The following is a 17,500-nucleotide window of genomic DNA, read 5'->3' on the forward strand; positions in this document are numbered from 1 at the left end:
TCATATCCTTATCCATGTAGTGGAATGCTATTCCTATGTTTCTTGCCATTCTATACGTATCACTGAATATCCTATTAACATGAGTCTCAGGCTGTTGATTATCCTGTATTGTCACTCCCAGATCTCTCTCTCTTCTTGAACTTTTTTTAATATTTCTTCATCTCCCATTTTATATGTCCATTTTGGTCTCCCTTCACTTTTTCCCATTTCCATTACATGACATTTCTTCATATTGATCTCCATCTCCCATTTCATACTCCACTTCCAAATCTTATTCAGATCCTCTTGCAGAATTTGACAGTCTTTACTGTTTCCATAGCTGGGCACGATAACATAAAACCTTATTTCCGATAACTGATAACTGATAATGGAAAACCTTATCGGTGATAACCGATATTCGTTAACTGGAGACACAAATATAGGCGATAACTGATAACTGATCCACAATTCCGATACTAGCTAGCGATAAGTCCGATAGGCGAAAACGATACTATATTGATATTTCAAATAAAAAACATAGATGAATTCAAATTTTCATTATCTGTATTTTAGAAAACTTACAAAACCTGAAAACCACACGTTGACACGTACCTATGGACGGTAATACTAGAAACGCCTGAACTGGTGTTGTGTTATTTGGCATCCCCATCGTCAAAAGCTGGCGCTTTTGTTTACAAACAGTGGTCTCTCGTGAACTGCGCATGCTCAGACCAGCAAGCGTAGGCCTGTACAGTCTCTCAAAGCTTTTTAACTGTAATTAAGAGTAGCTGGAATGCTGAATCAGATATACAGTACCACTACCACACCATACCCGCTGTTTCTAGAACAACACTCTGTACGAGTTTTATTTATATGTACAGAATGTTGTTCTAGAAACAGCGAGGATGGTGGTACTGTATGTCTGATTCAGCCTTCCAGCAACTCTTAATGTGTTAAAAAGCTTTGCAAGACTGTACAGGGCTACGCTTACTGGTCTGAACATCTTGCCCATGGACACAAAACCAACACAACACCGGAACCTTCAATACCATGGCATGCTCACAAATGAATGTGGAATATCAAATTTGGGGCAGTGAATAATCATTTTTGGGGCAAAGTTAAATGATTTTTCTCTTTGATATATTGATTTTTGAGTGTAACATAAAAAATAACCAAGTGTTTTAATGTTGATGATCTAAGTACGAAATCTCTTCACCGAAGATATTTCATACCCCAAAGTTTTTTCATACAACACCGGGCGCCCAGGCCACGCATGTGCAGTAGGGAGGAGACGTTTTTATTTTCTGAGGCGGAAAAAGTATCGATTATCGCTAGTTTGGTTACAAAAGTAGCAAAGATACCGATACATATTTAAATAAGTAGTGGATGGCCAATAACCCGATTTTGTTATCAGTGATAAAGTATTGCGATAACTTATCGCGATAACGCCCAGCTGTGTCTGTTTCTTATATGTCTCAGCAGTTTTGCATCGTCTGCTAACAGGCTCATGTAACTGCTTACTTTCTCCGGCATATAATTTATATATACCAGGAAAAGTATTGGTGCCAATACCGATCCTTGAGGCATTCCACTACCTACAATTCTCCATTCCGATTTCATGTCCTTTGCCACTGTTCTCATCTATTTATCTATCTATTTGTCTATCAATTTTATTATTTTATTATTTGTGAACTTGGTACTGTCTGTGTCTATTTATTATCTAACTACCTATCTATCTATCTATTGTGATAACCTAATTGCCTGCCCCCCTCCCCTCCCCCTCTCTCTCCATCCATGCTTCCACATTTACTAATATTACTTTCATCATTATTATTATTTATAGATATAGGCAGACAGGTCACAGTATAAGGTAGGAAGAGAGTGTGTTAGTTGGAAAGTTTCGTTTAGTGAGCACAACATCTGTGGTCATATGCCGGAGAGAGACAAGGGGAAGGAATTATAGAAGGGAACAGACCCCAGGAGACGGGACACAACCCCCGATTAATACCTGGTACCCATTCACTGCTGGGTGGACAGGGGCGTAGGGTATCGGAAAAGCCGCCCAAATTTTTCCACTCCGCCCGGGAATCGAACCCGGGCTCTCTCGGTTGTGAGCCGAGTGTGCTAACCACTGCACCACGAAGCCCCCCGGTGTGCGTTAGTAAGTACCTTTTAAATTACTACTATTATTTTTCCATAGATAGATATAGATTGACAAGCAGTAGCAGAGGGAAGAGAGTAACCTACAACTATTATTATTATTTACATAGATTCATATAGCCACAGATCATAGCATTAAGACTGAGATTATTATTATTATTATCATTATTTATTTTTCCACAAGATATATAGATAAATAGACAGCTTCAAAAGGCAAGAAGCTCCCTACTATTACCATTATTAATTTACATAGATTCATATAGGCACAGATCATAGCATTAAGAAGAGTGAGATTATTATTATTATTATTTATTCTTTCACAAGATATATAAATAGATAGACAGCTTCAAAAGGCAAGAAGCTCCCTATTATTACCATTATTCATTTACATAGATTCATAGAGGTGATAGGAGAGGTCAGGAATGATTAAGTGTTAAGTCAAGTAAGTACGACAGCTTCATAAGGCAAGAAGCTCCCTTTTATTACCATTATTCATTTACATAGATTCATAGAGGTGATGTAAGAGGTCAGGAATAAGTGTTAAGTAAGTACCTTTGGCTTCATGTTAGTAGGGGTTGATAGGCAGGCCAGGCACGGCAGGCACACCCAGGCACCTACACATACAGGTCCCTCATGAAGTAGTACCTTGGAAGGGGTGCTGGTGTGCTGGTGGTGGAGGTGGTGGTGGTGCCAGTGGTGGTGGTGGTGGTGGTGGTCTCCCTGCCCCCTCCAACCCCCACCATGGCCCCATCAGGCATCGCTGCTCTCTCCGCAGATGCCTCCTGTCAATGAGGTGGAAATCTGTCACTCTGAGAGGCTGTTCCGCTGGCATCGCTGGAGGTAGTCAGTGGAGGACAATCGGTACGTGGCTCCATATTCTCAGATCATTTTGGCTTCCATAACAACTACAGTCATACCTCGGTTTATGAGCTTAACCCCTTGACTGCTGATTTCCTACAAGAAGGCCTCACCAAGCTACAGGAATGGAACAAAAAGTGGCTGCTACAATGTAATGAAGAAAAATGTTAAGTCCTGCACCTTGGGAGGGGAAATCCAGCACAGCAATACCACATGGGAAACACTCCACTATCCACCACAGAGGCAGAGAAAGACCTGGGACTATATGTTACCAGGCTACCAGTGAAAGCGAAATCCATGCCAATCGCAGTGGATGGGTTAATTTGTTCTGGAATTCTGCTCGCGAACCAAAAACCTCATAAACCAAAACGAATGCACACCATAGTGATGAAAACACACAGATTGCACACTGGAGCACAAACGTAAGCTCTGAGCGCTCTCATCTTGTGGTGAACGAAGGGAACCCACACTTGTGTCTTCAACTTGTACACACAGGATGCTCGTACACCAAGTCACCAAACCAAGGCATTTTTAGTGATTTTTTCTGCTTGTAAATCAAAACACTCATAGAGTACAGGACTAGCAAATCAAGGTAGTATAAAAAACACTCATAGAGTAAGGGACTCACAAACCAAGGTATTACTGTATTTCCAAAGGCCACAAATTATATTGCTCAGGTTGCCACGTCCATTTTTCACATTCCTGGTGCAGAAGCCTTGGCAAACTACCACTAGGCTCGTAACACTATTAATGGAAATATTCCCTACCAAAGACTTTCAAATGTGGGTGTGTAAGCCCAAAAACATTTGAAAATATGGGCTCTTCCACCTCTGGATCTGGATGATAACGTGCAGGACACCTTTCAGGTGCATAACACACATCAGCTATTTCCAATGGCCACAATGGAGTTTAGTTGGGTTCTCATGCCTGTTCTCCATAACCCTGGTGCAGAAACCTTCCTGGTCAGACTGGCACCAGGCTTACAACACTGCCCATGGAGGTACTGACACAACCTCTGCCAAGGCCTTTCAAATGTGTGTGCGTGAGCCCCAAAACATTGGAGAATATTTGCCTTAAGCTCATAATAAACACAAGAAAACCAACACTAAGTTAATATGATGATAAGCAACATGGCCCCCAGCATCAGACAAAAAAATATAAATAAATAAAAAATAAAATAAATAAATAAACAAACACCAAAGTCTTGTGCCTCTATGCCAGGCCACAGCATGGGCACTCACCTTGGAGGGCCTGGGCAGTGTGCTGGTGGTCTTGGCGGCCGGGGAGGGGGTGTAGGGGGGTGGGGGGCTCTCCCCATCCACCGGCGAAGTGGCTTTGCGATCGCTGCAGTTGCTGGAAGAAGAAGAATCCCACAACTTATTTTCTTTCCGTTTCCTTATTAAAGTGTGTACACATATCCCATTGGTCAGTGTTTAACCCTTGGTTGCGGATTCCCTACAAGAAGACATCACCAAGCTACAGGAATGGAACAAAAAGTGGCTGCTACAATTCAGTGAAGAAAAATGTAAAGTCCTGCACCTTGGGAGGGGAAATCCAGCACACCAATACCACATGGGAAACACTCCACTATCCACCACAGAGGCAGAGAAAGACCTGGGACTATATGTTTTTTCTTTTCTTTTTTTTTTTTTTTTTTTACAGAAAAGGAGACTGTTCAAGGGCATGGAAAAAAAAAGAAAATAATAATGAAAAAAAAAGCCCGCTACTTACTGCTCCTGAATAGAATACAGAGGAGTGGCCAAAAAGAGAGGTCAATTTTGGGAGGAGAGGTGTCCTGATACCCTCCTCTTGAAAGAGTTCAAGTCGTAGGCAGGAGGAAATACAGATGAAGGAAGATTGTTCCAGAGTTTACCAGTGTGAGGGATGATGCTGGTTAACTCTTGCATAAGGGGTTTGGACAGTATAGGGATGAGCTTGATTAGAAAGTTGTGTAAGGCGAGGCCGTGGGAGGGGGGGAGGCATGCAGTTAGCAAGTTCAGAAGAGCAGTCAGCGTGAAAATATCAATAGAAGATAGAAAGAGAGGCAATATCGCGATGGAATTTAAGAGGTAGAAGACTATCAGTAAGAGGAGGAGAGCTGATGAGACGAAGAGCCTTAGACTCCACTCTGTCCAATAGAGCTGTGTGAGTGGAGCCCCCCACGCGTGAGATGCATACTCCATACGAGAACGGACAAGGCCCCTGTATATGGATACCAACTGTGCGGGGGAGAAGAACTGGCGGAGACGATACAGAACGACCAAGCTCGAGGAAGCTGATTTAGTGAGAGAGGAGATGTCAAGTTTCCATTTAAGATTTTGAGTTATGGATAGACTGAGGATATTTAGTGTTGAAGAAGGTGACAGCTGAGTGTTGTCGAAGAATAGGGGATAGGTGTTTGGAAGATTGTGTCGAGTTGATAGGTGGAGAAATTGAATTTTTGAGGCATTAAAGGACACAAGGTTCCTTTTACCCCAATCGGAAATGACAGCAAGGTCTGAGGTTAAGCGATCTGCAGCCTCCAGTCTGGAGTCATGTACTTCCTGTTGGGATGGTCTTCTATTGAAAGAAGTTGAATAATGCAGAGTGGAATCGTCGGCATATGAGTGGACAGGACAGTTTGTTATGGAAAGAAGATCATTGATGAATAACAGGAAGAAAGTGAGTGATAGGACAGAGCCCTGTGGGACACCACAGTTAATAGGTTTAGGGGAAGAACAGTGACCGTCTACCAGTGAAAGCCAAATCCGTGCCAATTGCAGTGGATGGATTAAGGTATGTAAACTTCTCCCATTGGTCTCTGTCTAAGTATATAATCTCATTATATTCCCTAATGCTTTCTCAGTCAGCCCCACAGCCTCTTCCCTTCCCCTGCCCTGTCTCAGCCCCTTAAACTACACCCTCTCCCCTTCTGGTCTCCTTATTAAAGGGCATGAATTTATCCCATTGGACTCTGTTTAAGTATATAATCTCCTTTTATTCCCTAATGCTTTCTCACCCAGCCCCACAGCCTCTTACCTTCCCCTGCCCTGTCTCAGCCCCCAAAACACTACATCCGCTTCCCTTCTGGTCTCCTAATTAATATCCTTTTATTTCCTAATGCTTTCTCAGTCAGCCCCACAGCCTCTTCCCTTCCCCTGCCCTGTCTCAGCCCTATTCCTTCCCTCAAGCCCCTACCTCAGCCCCTCAAACAGCCCCTTCCACTTTCTCAGCCCTATTCCTTCCCTCTAGCCCCTACCTCAGCCCCCCAAACAGCCCCTTCCACTTTCTCAGCCCTATTCCTTCCCTCAAGCCCATACCTCAGTCCCCCAAAACAGCCCCTATCACTCACCTCTCCCATCATTACCTGCTACAGCTCCCATTCCTTTATACTCTCTTTCAGCCCCTTAATAGACCATTTCCTTCCCTCTAGCCACTACAGGAGCCCTCAGAACAGCCCCTTTCACCCACCTCTTGGACTGATGAGGGCTGCGGTGTCTCCTGGCCTTGGGGGAGCCGCCATACTTGATCTTGATGGTGCGAGCGGTCTCCACCTTGGTGTAGGGAATCTGTCTTAGCTCGGCCTCGCTCAGTCCAGGGTTGGTCTGGAGGTCGAGGGCAAGGTGGCGACGCAGCTCCTCGGGAAGTTTGGAGTGGCGAGCCTCCGAGGGCGAGCGAGACCTGGACCTGTGGGGGGAGAGGAGGCGGGATGGGAGAGGAGGGAAGGGAGGGAGACGTTGATAAAGAAAAGAAGAAGGTGAGAAAGTTGTGAAGAAAAAGAAAACAATATAAAAGAAAGATGAAAGAGAAGAGGAAGATGATAATGGTGAAGAAGAAAAAGGGAGAGAGAGGAAGAGGTGGGAAGGAAGGGAGAGAGGAGCAGAGGGAAGGGAAGGAAGGGAGAGAAGAGCAGAGGGAAGGGAAGGAAGGGAGAGAAATGTGTGTGTGTGTGTGTGTGTGTGTGTGTGTGTGTATTTACCTATTTGTGTGTGTGTGTGTGTGTGTGTGTGTGTGTGTGTGTGTGTGTATTTACCTAGTTGTGTGTATGTGTGCGTGTGTGTATTTACCTATTTGTGTGTGTGTGTGTGTGTGTGTGTGTATGTATTTACCTAGTTGTGTGTGTGTGTATGTGTGTGTGTGTTTACCAGACAATATAAATAGTTTTACACACCCCAAAAGTGTTACAACTAAGTAAAATAGAGTGTGTAAGTCTCTCTCTCTCTCTCTCTCTCTCTCTCTCTCTCTCTCTCTGTACCTGTGTTTCCGGTGCCTCTTCTTGTGTGAGTGGCGGTGGTGGTGGTGGTGGAGGGAGTCCGCTTCTGTGTCCACGCCCGAGGGTTGGTAGCCACTCTTATGGGTCAGGTCGCGCACGGTGGCTGTGTGACCTCGGACCTGCGTTTGACCTGCCGTGACCTGTGCCCACTGTGGCTCTGCTCCTCCTGACCTGTGGGTGAGGGAATTATTGTTGTTATTTTATTATTATTATTATTATTATTATCATTATTATTATTATTTTTTTTTTATCATGTTTTCCTCCACATCAACTCCAGGTCTTCTTTGATTTTCCAGCTGGGTCTGTTTGGAGTGAGAGGAGGAGGAGGAGGTGGAGGAGGAGGAGGAGGAGGAGGAGGAGGAGGAGGAGGAGGAGGAGGAGGAGGAGGAGGAGTAGGAGTAGGAGGAGCAGGAGGAGGAGGAGTAGAAGTAGGAGTAGGAGGAGGAGGAGGAGGAGGAGGAGGAGGAGGAGGAGTAGGAGGAGGAGGAGGAGGAGGAGGAGGAGGAGGAGGAGGAGGAGGAGGAGGAGGAGAGGAGGAAGTAAAAGTGGAGGGTAAGGACAGATGAAAGAATGGAGACTCCGGTTAACTCTTGCCTAAGGATTTGAATTAGAATTGAAGGCATCACGGAATCAGGTCAACTTACTTGTGTCGGCGGCGGCGGTGGCGGTGGCGGTGGTGGTGGTCGGAGTCATCTGAGTGGTGGTGGTGGTGGTGATGGCGGTGGTGGCGGTGGTGGTGACCCCTAGAGGAACATTTGCTTGAGGCTTCGCTCTCACCGTCGGAGGAGCGGCCACGACTACGCCGATGTCTGGGATGAGAAAAAAAAAAGGTTTATTTATTTTTTCTAACAGGCATGGCAGAGAACACCACTTCTTATCCCGGTAGCTGCGGGGATCATGTTTCTTAAAGGTCCCTCTAAGCGAGAAAAATGAGAAAAAAATCATCACTCACGCAAATCATTTCATAATATATATCAATGCATTTGTGATCACTTTATGCATCATCTATTTTTTGGGGTTTATATCATGGCAAAAATTCGGCCTGTCGCTGGTACACGGTAAAGCCACAAATTTGGCCTGTCGCTGGTACACGGTAAAGCCACAAATTTGTCCCGTAGCTGCTAATGGGTTAAAGTGGGAGACGCGACCCCCTAGGAGGGCATTAGTAATTTTGAGGAGGGGGACACAAGCCCTGAGGGAAAAGATAGAATGTCGGATACTGGGGATGGGGACAGTGATGAACCAGAATATAGAGATTACAAGTTACGTATTTCCACTATCATGCCAGAGAATGCAGGCAACACTAAATTATCTACAGCATCTGAGGGAGCAGTGAGTAGTGGGCTTTTTGATGCCCTTCAGCTGTCTTCTTTGCTGGGGGGGAAAAAAACAAAAATAAAAACAAAAACAAAACTGAGGCGTAACTTTACATAATAAGATTTGCTCGTTCTCACCTCCTGTGGCCCCTGGAATCCACCGAGGACTGGCTATCGACACTTGAGGCCCGGCGTGACACCCGGCTGTAGTCCTGAGTGGCGGCAGTGGTAGTGGCGGCCGAGTGGACAGACCGTGGTGATTCTCCTCTGATGCGGCCGGTGATGAGGGTGGCGGTGGTGGCGGCGGTGGTGGTGTTGAGGCCGTGGGGGGCGGTGGCTGTGTGTGGTGCTGAGCGGGTGCTGCGCGGGGAGTGGTGACACCCGCCTAAGCTCAGGGAACAGGACCGATGCATGCTGGACGACCTGATGATGGTGATGATGAAAATATAATACAGTCGGCCCTCAAATAGTACGGTTCCCAATAGTTGAGTTTCGGTTTTATACGGATTGTCGTAGAAGGTCTTTTTAGGATTTTTAAATTTCCGGCTCATCGGGAAACTCAAAAATCCTAAAAAAATCTTCTATGAAAATCCACATAAAACCGAAACGGAACTATTGGAAACTGTACTATTTGAGGGATGACTGTAATAACAATAACAAGAAGAATATGAAAAGGAATAACAACAACAACGAGAACAAGAAGAAGAAGAAAAAATAATCAAATGAATAAGTATGATAATAATAATGATAATAATGTGACAGTAAGAGGAAGAAAAAGGAGAAAAAGAAGAAAATATAAAAGAAAGAAGAAAAAGAATGAAAACAAGAAGAAAAAAAGAACAATGAAAATGAAGCACAAGAATAACAAGAACAAAAAAGAAAAAAAGAACAAGATGAGGAAGAAGAAAAAGGAGATAATAATAATAATAATAATAATAATAATAAGAAGAAGAAGAACAAGAACAAGAAGAAGAAGGAAGGAGAAGAAAAGAAGAAAATATTAAAGAAAAGAAAAGAAGAGAAAATGATGAAAAAGTAAAGAAAAAGAAGAAAAAGAATGAGAGGAAGAACAAGAAGCAGAACAAGAACAAAACAAAAACAAGAAAAAGAAGAGGAAGAACAGAAAACAAGAGCACAAACAACAACAAGAACAACCACCACCATTTAGTCACCAAAACAAACACTTATACAGTCCAAGGCAACACTTACGAGGTCATCGGTGAGGTCATGAGGTGGCTGCCATTGTGGAACTCAGTCTTGACCTCACAATCTTCCACCCTCGGCGCTGAAACAATAGCAAGAGATCTTAGGTTGGTGCGTGCTGTCAAATGAGTCCGCCTCCGACATCAACGACAGCATTTCCAAAGGCCAAAAGGAGATCAGTCAGGAGCTCATGAGTGTTCTTTTTAGGTTCATGGTATGGAGGAGAGGTCAAACTACAGAGTGTGTGTGTATTTCTGTCAAGTTATAGGCCGTGTGTATCTGTGTTACAGGTTCTAGGGTGGGTGGGTGTTATAAACTCACTACACCACATGTCCTAACAATGTATTTACCTAGTTGTGAAATATAGGAAAGGACATATGTTTATACTGTCCTGTCTATATCAACTATTATCCAACTTGGCCTTAATTAACGAATCATCTTTGCAGGGACAAAATCCTTTTCCAAGGCATTCCAGGCCTCCACTACTCTCTGTGGACAGCTGTTCTTCTTAACCCCCTGACTGCGGATTTCCTACAAGAAGACATGACCAAGCTACAGGAATGGAACAAAAAGTGGCCGCAACAATTCAATGAAGAAAAATGTAAAGTCCTGCACCTTGGGAGGGCATATCCAGCATACCAATAACACATGGGAAACACTCCACTATCCACCACAGAGGCACTATATGTTACCAGGCTCCCAGTGAAGGCCAAATATGTGCCAATCGCAGTGGACGGATTAAGAATTAAGGGCTCACTACACCACATGGCCTAACACTGTACTCACCATCCTGTGCGCCCTCCACAATCCGCCGCTGGTATCGACGGCTGGGCATGCGGGAGAATTCTGGCTGAGCGCGGGAACCCAGCCTGGCATCACCCACCTCCCCGTCCTTCTCGCTGCGGCTGTGTGGGGATGATAATGATAACAGTAATGATAATAGTAATGATAAAAAGAAAATAACAGACAAGGGAAAATTTAAAGGTACAGAAAGGTGGAAATGCAGACCAATACTACCAATGAAATAACAGATAAGGAAAAGTTAAATGAATAAAGAGGTGGAAATAAAAACCAATAAGAAGACATAGAAGAAGCAAAAGAAGAAGAAGAAAATCAAGAAGAACAAGAAGGAAACGAAGAAAACATTAAAGAAAAAAAAAAAATAGAAGGAAAAAAGAAGAATAAGATAGAAAGCTGGAAACACAGACACAAGAAAGAACTACATGAATCAGAGGGAGGAAAACAACAAAAGCTAATAACAATAACAATAATAACAAAGGTACTGACCCCGTCTTGGCACCGAGAGAGAATATAGCAGCAGGCGAGTTCCCCGAGGCCTGGGTGAGGCGGAAGAAGGCGTGGTGCTCAACGCAACACTGCCACAGGTGCTTACATGCGGCCTTGCTGGGGGTCTCAAAGCCATACGTGTTCTCGGAGTTCTGGGGAAGGAAAAACGCATAGAAATGGGACTTAAATAGCATGAAAATTAGAACGGATGAAAGATAAGAATAAAAATACTGAGCTGTAAGTGTTCTTGAAGCTCTGGGGAAGGAAAAACACACAGAAATGGGACTTAATCATGAAAATTAAAACGGATGAAAGATATGGATAAAAATACTGAGCTGTAAGTGTTCTTGAAGTTCTGGGGAAGGAAAGACACACAGAAATGGGACTTAAATAGCATGAAAATTAAAACAAATGAAAGATATAGATAAAAATACTGAGCTGTAAGTGTTCTTGAAGTTCTGGAGAAGGAAAAACACACAGAAATAGGACTTAAATATCATGAAAATTAAAACGGATGAAAGATATGGATAAAAATACTGAGCTGTAAGTGTTCTTGAGGTTCTGGGGAAAGGCAAGTCACTGAGAAATAAGACTTGAATATCATAAAAATCAATAAATGATGATCAATATATAAAGAGGAAGAGATGAAGATGAAAATGAAGCAAACAAGAATAGAAAAACAACAAAGCAACAGGTGTTCTCTGAGTTCTGGGAGAGAAAAGAAACACATACTTACACATACATAACATAATATTAATAAAAGAATGATGAAAGATAAAAACATGGCAGAAGAAGAGAATAAAAACAAGATGAAATACTAAGCTGTAGGTGTTGTCTTGAGTTTTGGAGAAGAGAAAGACACATGCAAATAAGACTTAACCTGTTGACTGTGGATTTCCTACAAGAAGACATCACCAAGCTACAGGTACGGAGCAACAAGTGGCTGCTACAATTCAATGAAGAAAAATGTAAAGTTATGGATCTTGGGAGAAGATATCTAGCATACCAATACCACATGGGAAACACTCCACTATCCACCACAGAGGCAGAGAAAGACCTGGGAGTATATGTTATCAGGCTACCAGTGAAGGCCCAATCCATGTCAATTGCAGCAGATGGGTTAAATACCATAATAATTAAAATATGATGATGAAAGATATAGTGGAAAAGGAGGAGTGCAGACACTATAAGCTACCTGTTAACCCCTTGAATGCGGATTTCCTACAAGAAGACATCACCAAGCTACAGGTACGGAGCAACAAGTGGCTGCTACAATTCAATGAAGAAAAATGTAAAGTTATGCATCTTGGGAGAAGATATCCAGTATACCAATACCACATGGGAAACACTCCACTATCCACCACAGAGGCAGAGAAAGACCTGGGAGTATATGTTACCAGGCTACCAGTGAAAGCCAAATCCGTGCCAATGTCAGCGGATGGGTTAAAACAGACTTAAAAATATTAATAAAGACTTCAACACAACACTTACGTTTTTGTCCCTCACTCTCAGCATGAAGAATCTGCCTCGGAAGTACACCTTGGATATCCTGGGCCTGCGAAGACAACAACAAAAACAATAATAATAATAATAATAATAATAATAATAATAATAATAATAATAATAAGCAGCTTAAAACTTTGGAGTCTCATTTTTATTTCAGAATATATTAAAAAGTGCAATAAAAGTAATACCAATGACTTCTACTACTGTATGCTCCTCCTCCTACTACTACTACTATTACTATTACTACAACTACTACCACAAGAATCACCATCCTCTCAAACCTACCATTCATCATCCCACACACCCAACTTCTACCACTCACTTATTACTCCTCCTACTACTACTACTACTACCACTATTACTATTACTACAACTACTACCACAAGAATCACCATCCTCTTAAACCTACTATTCATCATCCCACACCCCCAACTTCTACCACCCACTTACTACTACTTCTTCTACTACTACCACTATTACTATTACTACAACTACTACCACAAGAATCACCATCCTCTCAAACCTACTATACCTCACCCCACACCCCCAACATCTACCACCCACTTACTACTACTATTACTATTACTACAACTACTACCACAAGAATCACCATCCTCTTAAACCTACTATTCCTCACCCCACACCCCCAACATCTACCACCCACTTACTACCGCTCCTACTACTGCTACTACCATTGATACTAATAACAGCAGAGCACTAGTGACCCACCAGAAGTAGTTCCCGACTTTGGCCTTGTTCCGAAGCACAATGACCCCGGAAGGCGTAAGACCCAGGAAGTATTCAATATTATCCTCGCCCTGAAATTGAGCAGAGAAAAAGAGAACAGTTAATAATAGGTACCGTACATGTAATAGTAAGTGTACATATAATACTTAATAACGATATGATGGTACGTAGAATAAAAAGAAAAAAAAATAAGAAATAAACAGAAATAATAGGAACAAAAAGAAGTATCAAAGGAATAATAATAATAATAAGAGAAGAACAAGAAGAGCTAAGAAGAAGAGTCAAGGGAATAATAATAATAATAATAATAAGAAGAAGAAGAAGAAGAAGATGAAGAAGAAAAAAAAATAAGTAGAAGGAGAATAACAACTTTATAATGATTTCCTTTTTGCTTATCCTTACATTTCCTCCTCCTCCTTCTCCTCCTCCTCCTCCTCCTCCTTCTCTTCACAGCTATAAGAATATAAGTATATAAAACATTTTGTTGCCCCAGGACCTATATTTGACAAAGCTTACGTAAAGAGTTGTGGGCATTTCCAGGGGTAGTTTTATGACCCTGGTGGTAGTTTGACCCTTCTCCTGTACCATGAATCTAAAATACCACCTATAAGAACCCGACTGATCTCCTTTTTGGCCTTTAGAAATAGTTGACGTAGGAGCCGGAGGCGTTTAACAATACCGATCGTTAATTAACCCGGTAGCAGCAGGGATCATGTTCTTAATGGTCCCTCCAAGCGAGAAAAATGAGAAAAAATCACCCCTCACACAAACCATTTCATAATATATATCAATGCATTCGTGATCAGATTATGTATCATCTATTTTGGGGGGTAAATATCATGGCACAAATTTGGCCCGTTGCTGCTACACGGTGAAGCCACAATTTTGGCCCGTTGCTGCTACCGGGTTAACCTGTATCCTTGAACATCTCAGGCTCCCGTTATGACTATTTCCCAAGGTCACAGAGAAGACTGACCAAGTTTTTATGGGTGATTTTTCCTGTTCAAGATGCAGAAGTTGGGCAAAACTATCACTAGGATCATGAAGCAGTCCATGAGAATCCCAACAACTACTACGAGAGGCTTTTCAAGCAGGTGAACTGAGGTGCTGATGAATCTAAGCATGCCAAACTAGGCCTCTGAGATGTTTCCTATACATATACTCACCAAGACAGGATGCAGGTCAACACCGTACATGTCCAACCACTTCACCTTTTCCAGGTAACACAGCTCAGCCTTGCTGGGCACCTGGCCGCTACACAGACACAGGGACACACACGTTACACAGGGACACATACATTGCACTATAGTACACATATTACAACACATAACATTACATTATAGACATATCACGATAGATTACATGGTACACAGACACAGGCATAGACATACACATATACGTAGACATACACAGTCAATTAGAACTACACGCATATTACACACACACATGTACACACACACATACATACACACTGACACACATACACAACACATTACATACAGACACTGATAAGCACACAGACCAGGCTTGGAGTAATTGTAATTGTAACTGAATTTAAATGTGAATGATAAAAAATTAGTAATTATAATTGCAACTGTATTTGAGCTCTTGATCTAAATGATATTAAAACCAAACACGGTAAAAACTAAAATGCTTGGTTGGTGCTTCAAATTGTTAATGCCTACTGACAATTTCATACACCAAAACTTAAAACAATTGAAGAAAGTCAGGGATACAAATCATTAGTAATTGTAATTGCACATCTATGGTAGTAAGCATAATTGTAATCGACTTAACCCTTTGACTGCGGATTTCCTACCAGAAGACCTCACCAAGCTACAGGAATGGAACAAAACGTGGCTGCTACAATTCAATGAAGAAAATTGTAAAGTTCTGCACCCTGGGAGGGAATATTCAGCATACCAATACCACATGGGAAACACTCCACTATCCACCACAGAGGCAGAGAAAGACCTGGGACTGTATGTTACCAGGCTACCAGTGAAAGCCAAATCCGTGCCAATCGTAGCGGATGGATTAAAATGATAAAGTAATTACTCTGAGCCTGATACACACCATTACACATATGTATATACACACAGAACACATAAAATAATAATAATAATAATAATAAGTAATAATAACACTCACATGAGCTTCTTGTGCAGGTCAGCGATCCTGTTTTCCAGCGCCACGGTCTGGGTAGTGACAAAACGGAACTCTGACACATAACCCGGTGAGTGCCTTCTGGGGTCATAGTCACCCAACTCAGCTGTTAGGGGGAGAGAGAGGTCATTAAAGGTCACTGTGTTTCTTGTAGTTTGTCCTAAGGTCATAGTTAAAATTCTGGGGTAATTTTAGGCTATACTATGGTAATTTTATGAGCTATTGGGGTCATTAATTAAGGTCACACTGGGGTCATAGTCACCAAATTCAGCTGTTAATGAGAGAGGGTCATTAGGGGTCATTTAAGGTTATACTGGGGTCCTTAGTGGGTTACCTGGCTCACCCTGATGCAACCCACTGCAGCCAGCAAGATCAGCGTCCAAAACCACATATTTGACAAGGCTTTCGTAGGAGTTTTAAGCATTTCCAGTAGTAGTTTTATGGCCCTGGTGGTAGTTTGACCCTTCCTCTGTACCATGAACCTGAAGAAACACTCTTTAGAACCCGCCTGACCCCCTCTTTGACCTTTAGAAATAGCTGATGTGAGAAGCCAAAGTGTCATGATACCAGCCTATATATTCTCCTTCGCCCTCGTTGATGTCTTTTGCACCTCTTTGCTGTGCCCCAGCCTCCTCCTCCTCCTCCTCCTAACAAGCCTTCTCTCCATCACTTTACCTCACTTCTCTCTACTTAGCTTCTTACTTCCCTTCTCCAAGCCTCTGAGCTGCCTTTTCATTCCAACATCTTGCCCCAGACTCCTCCTCCTCTTCTCCTCCTCCTAACAAGCCTTCTCTCCAGCACTCTGCCTCACTTCTCTCTATTTCTTACTTCCCTTCTCCTCTTAGCTGCCTTTTCATTCCAACATCTTGCCACAGCCTCCTCCTCCTCCTCTCCTCCTCTTAACAAGCCTTCTCTCCAGCGCTCTGCCTCACTTCTCTCTGCTTCTTACTTCCCTTCTCCTCTGAGCTGCCTTTTCCACCCCTTCACTTCACTTCTCTTATCTCGGGGTTTAGGAAGCTGGTAAACGAGCATCCTCTATAAATACATATTTGACACGGTTTTCGTACGAGTTATGGGCACTTCCAAGGGTAATTTAATGACCCTGGTGGTAGTCTGACCCCTTTTCTGTACCATGAACCTAAAAACTACTCATGAGAACCCAACTGATCTTCTCGGCCTTTGAGAATGTGACAGGTGGAAGCAGCTGAGAATACCAACCTGTCAGTCGGATGAGAAAATGCCCATTGATGTTTGACGCGAGGCAACTATCTCTGGCTACTGTAAGGAGGGTTTTGGGTTACTACACTTACTATTACTTGGCTGTACTTCATATACTTTACCTTACTTGGTTATACAAAGGCCCAGAGCATACTTATACGGCGCGAATATTACAGAACTGTGAATAATTGCTTCTCCGACTTACTTTATTTTTCCGTAATACATTATACTGAGACCCAAAACACACTTACAAGGCTCGTAACAGAAAAATACATACATACCTTAACTTGATATTAGAGAACTGTTGGTAATTACTCCTCCTCCTACTACTACAACTACTACTACTACTACTTTTATTTTTACTTACATTGCACTGCGTAAGCTCCTAATTCTGCTGCAAGATCTTGGGACACTGGTAGTCTTCCTTGTAAGATGTCTTGCTTGACTTGAAGAAAGAATTGGTACCTGGCAGAAGAAAAAAAAGAGAAAATGAGAGAGAGAGAGAGAGAGAGAGAGAGAGAGAGAGAGAGAGAGAGAGAGAGAGAGAGAGAGAGAGAGAGAGAGAGAGAGAGAGAGAGAGAGAGAGAGAGAGTTTTATATCTCAATTTTCCTCCATCAATGTAGGAGACGAAAGAGGAAGAGGAAGGAAGAAGAAGAGGAAGAGGAGGAGGAGGAGGCTGCAATTATGTATGATTGAGAGAGAAAGGAAAGGGAGTGAAACGGAAGAGAGAGAGAGAGAGAGAGAGAGAGAGAGAGAGAGAGAGAGAGAGAGAGAGAGAGAGAGAGAGAGAGAGAGAGAGATTTTTCC

At 42.7% G+C, this 17,500-nt stretch overlaps 1 protein-coding gene across 2 annotated transcripts in view; it reads right to left on the bottom strand.

Annotated features, from left to right (window-relative positions):
• Window positions 1-17,500, bottom strand: part of LOC126981972 (band 4.1-like protein 4) — a gene marked incomplete at its 5' end in the record, with an annotated part of 22,140 nt that overhangs the window by 891 nt on the left and 3,749 nt on the right. Inside the window, 14 exon segments of one of the 2 annotated variants that reach the window (XR_007734383.1) lie at window positions 2,692-2,921; window positions 4,239-4,350; window positions 6,448-6,663; window positions 7,232-7,420; window positions 7,894-8,058; window positions 8,704-8,988; window positions 9,775-9,850; window positions 10,555-10,673; window positions 11,056-11,207; window positions 12,547-12,610; window positions 13,291-13,379; window positions 14,475-14,562; window positions 15,460-15,580; window positions 17,060-17,157. Coding sequence is in view for 1 of the 2 variants with exons in the window: in XM_050833718.1 (XP_050689675.1) it covers window positions 2,785-2,921; window positions 4,239-4,350; window positions 6,448-6,663; window positions 7,232-7,420; window positions 7,894-8,058; window positions 8,704-8,988; window positions 9,775-9,850; window positions 10,555-10,673; window positions 11,056-11,207; window positions 12,547-12,610; window positions 13,291-13,379; window positions 14,475-14,562; window positions 15,460-15,580; window positions 17,060-17,157 (1,911 nt within the window). 2 annotated transcript variants of the gene reach the window in all.

Source organism: Eriocheir sinensis, chromosome 49 (assembly GCF_024679095.1).
Source record: "Eriocheir sinensis breed Jianghai 21 chromosome 49, ASM2467909v1, whole genome shotgun sequence".
NCBI lineage: Eukaryota > Metazoa > Arthropoda > Malacostraca > Decapoda > Varunidae > Eriocheir > Eriocheir sinensis.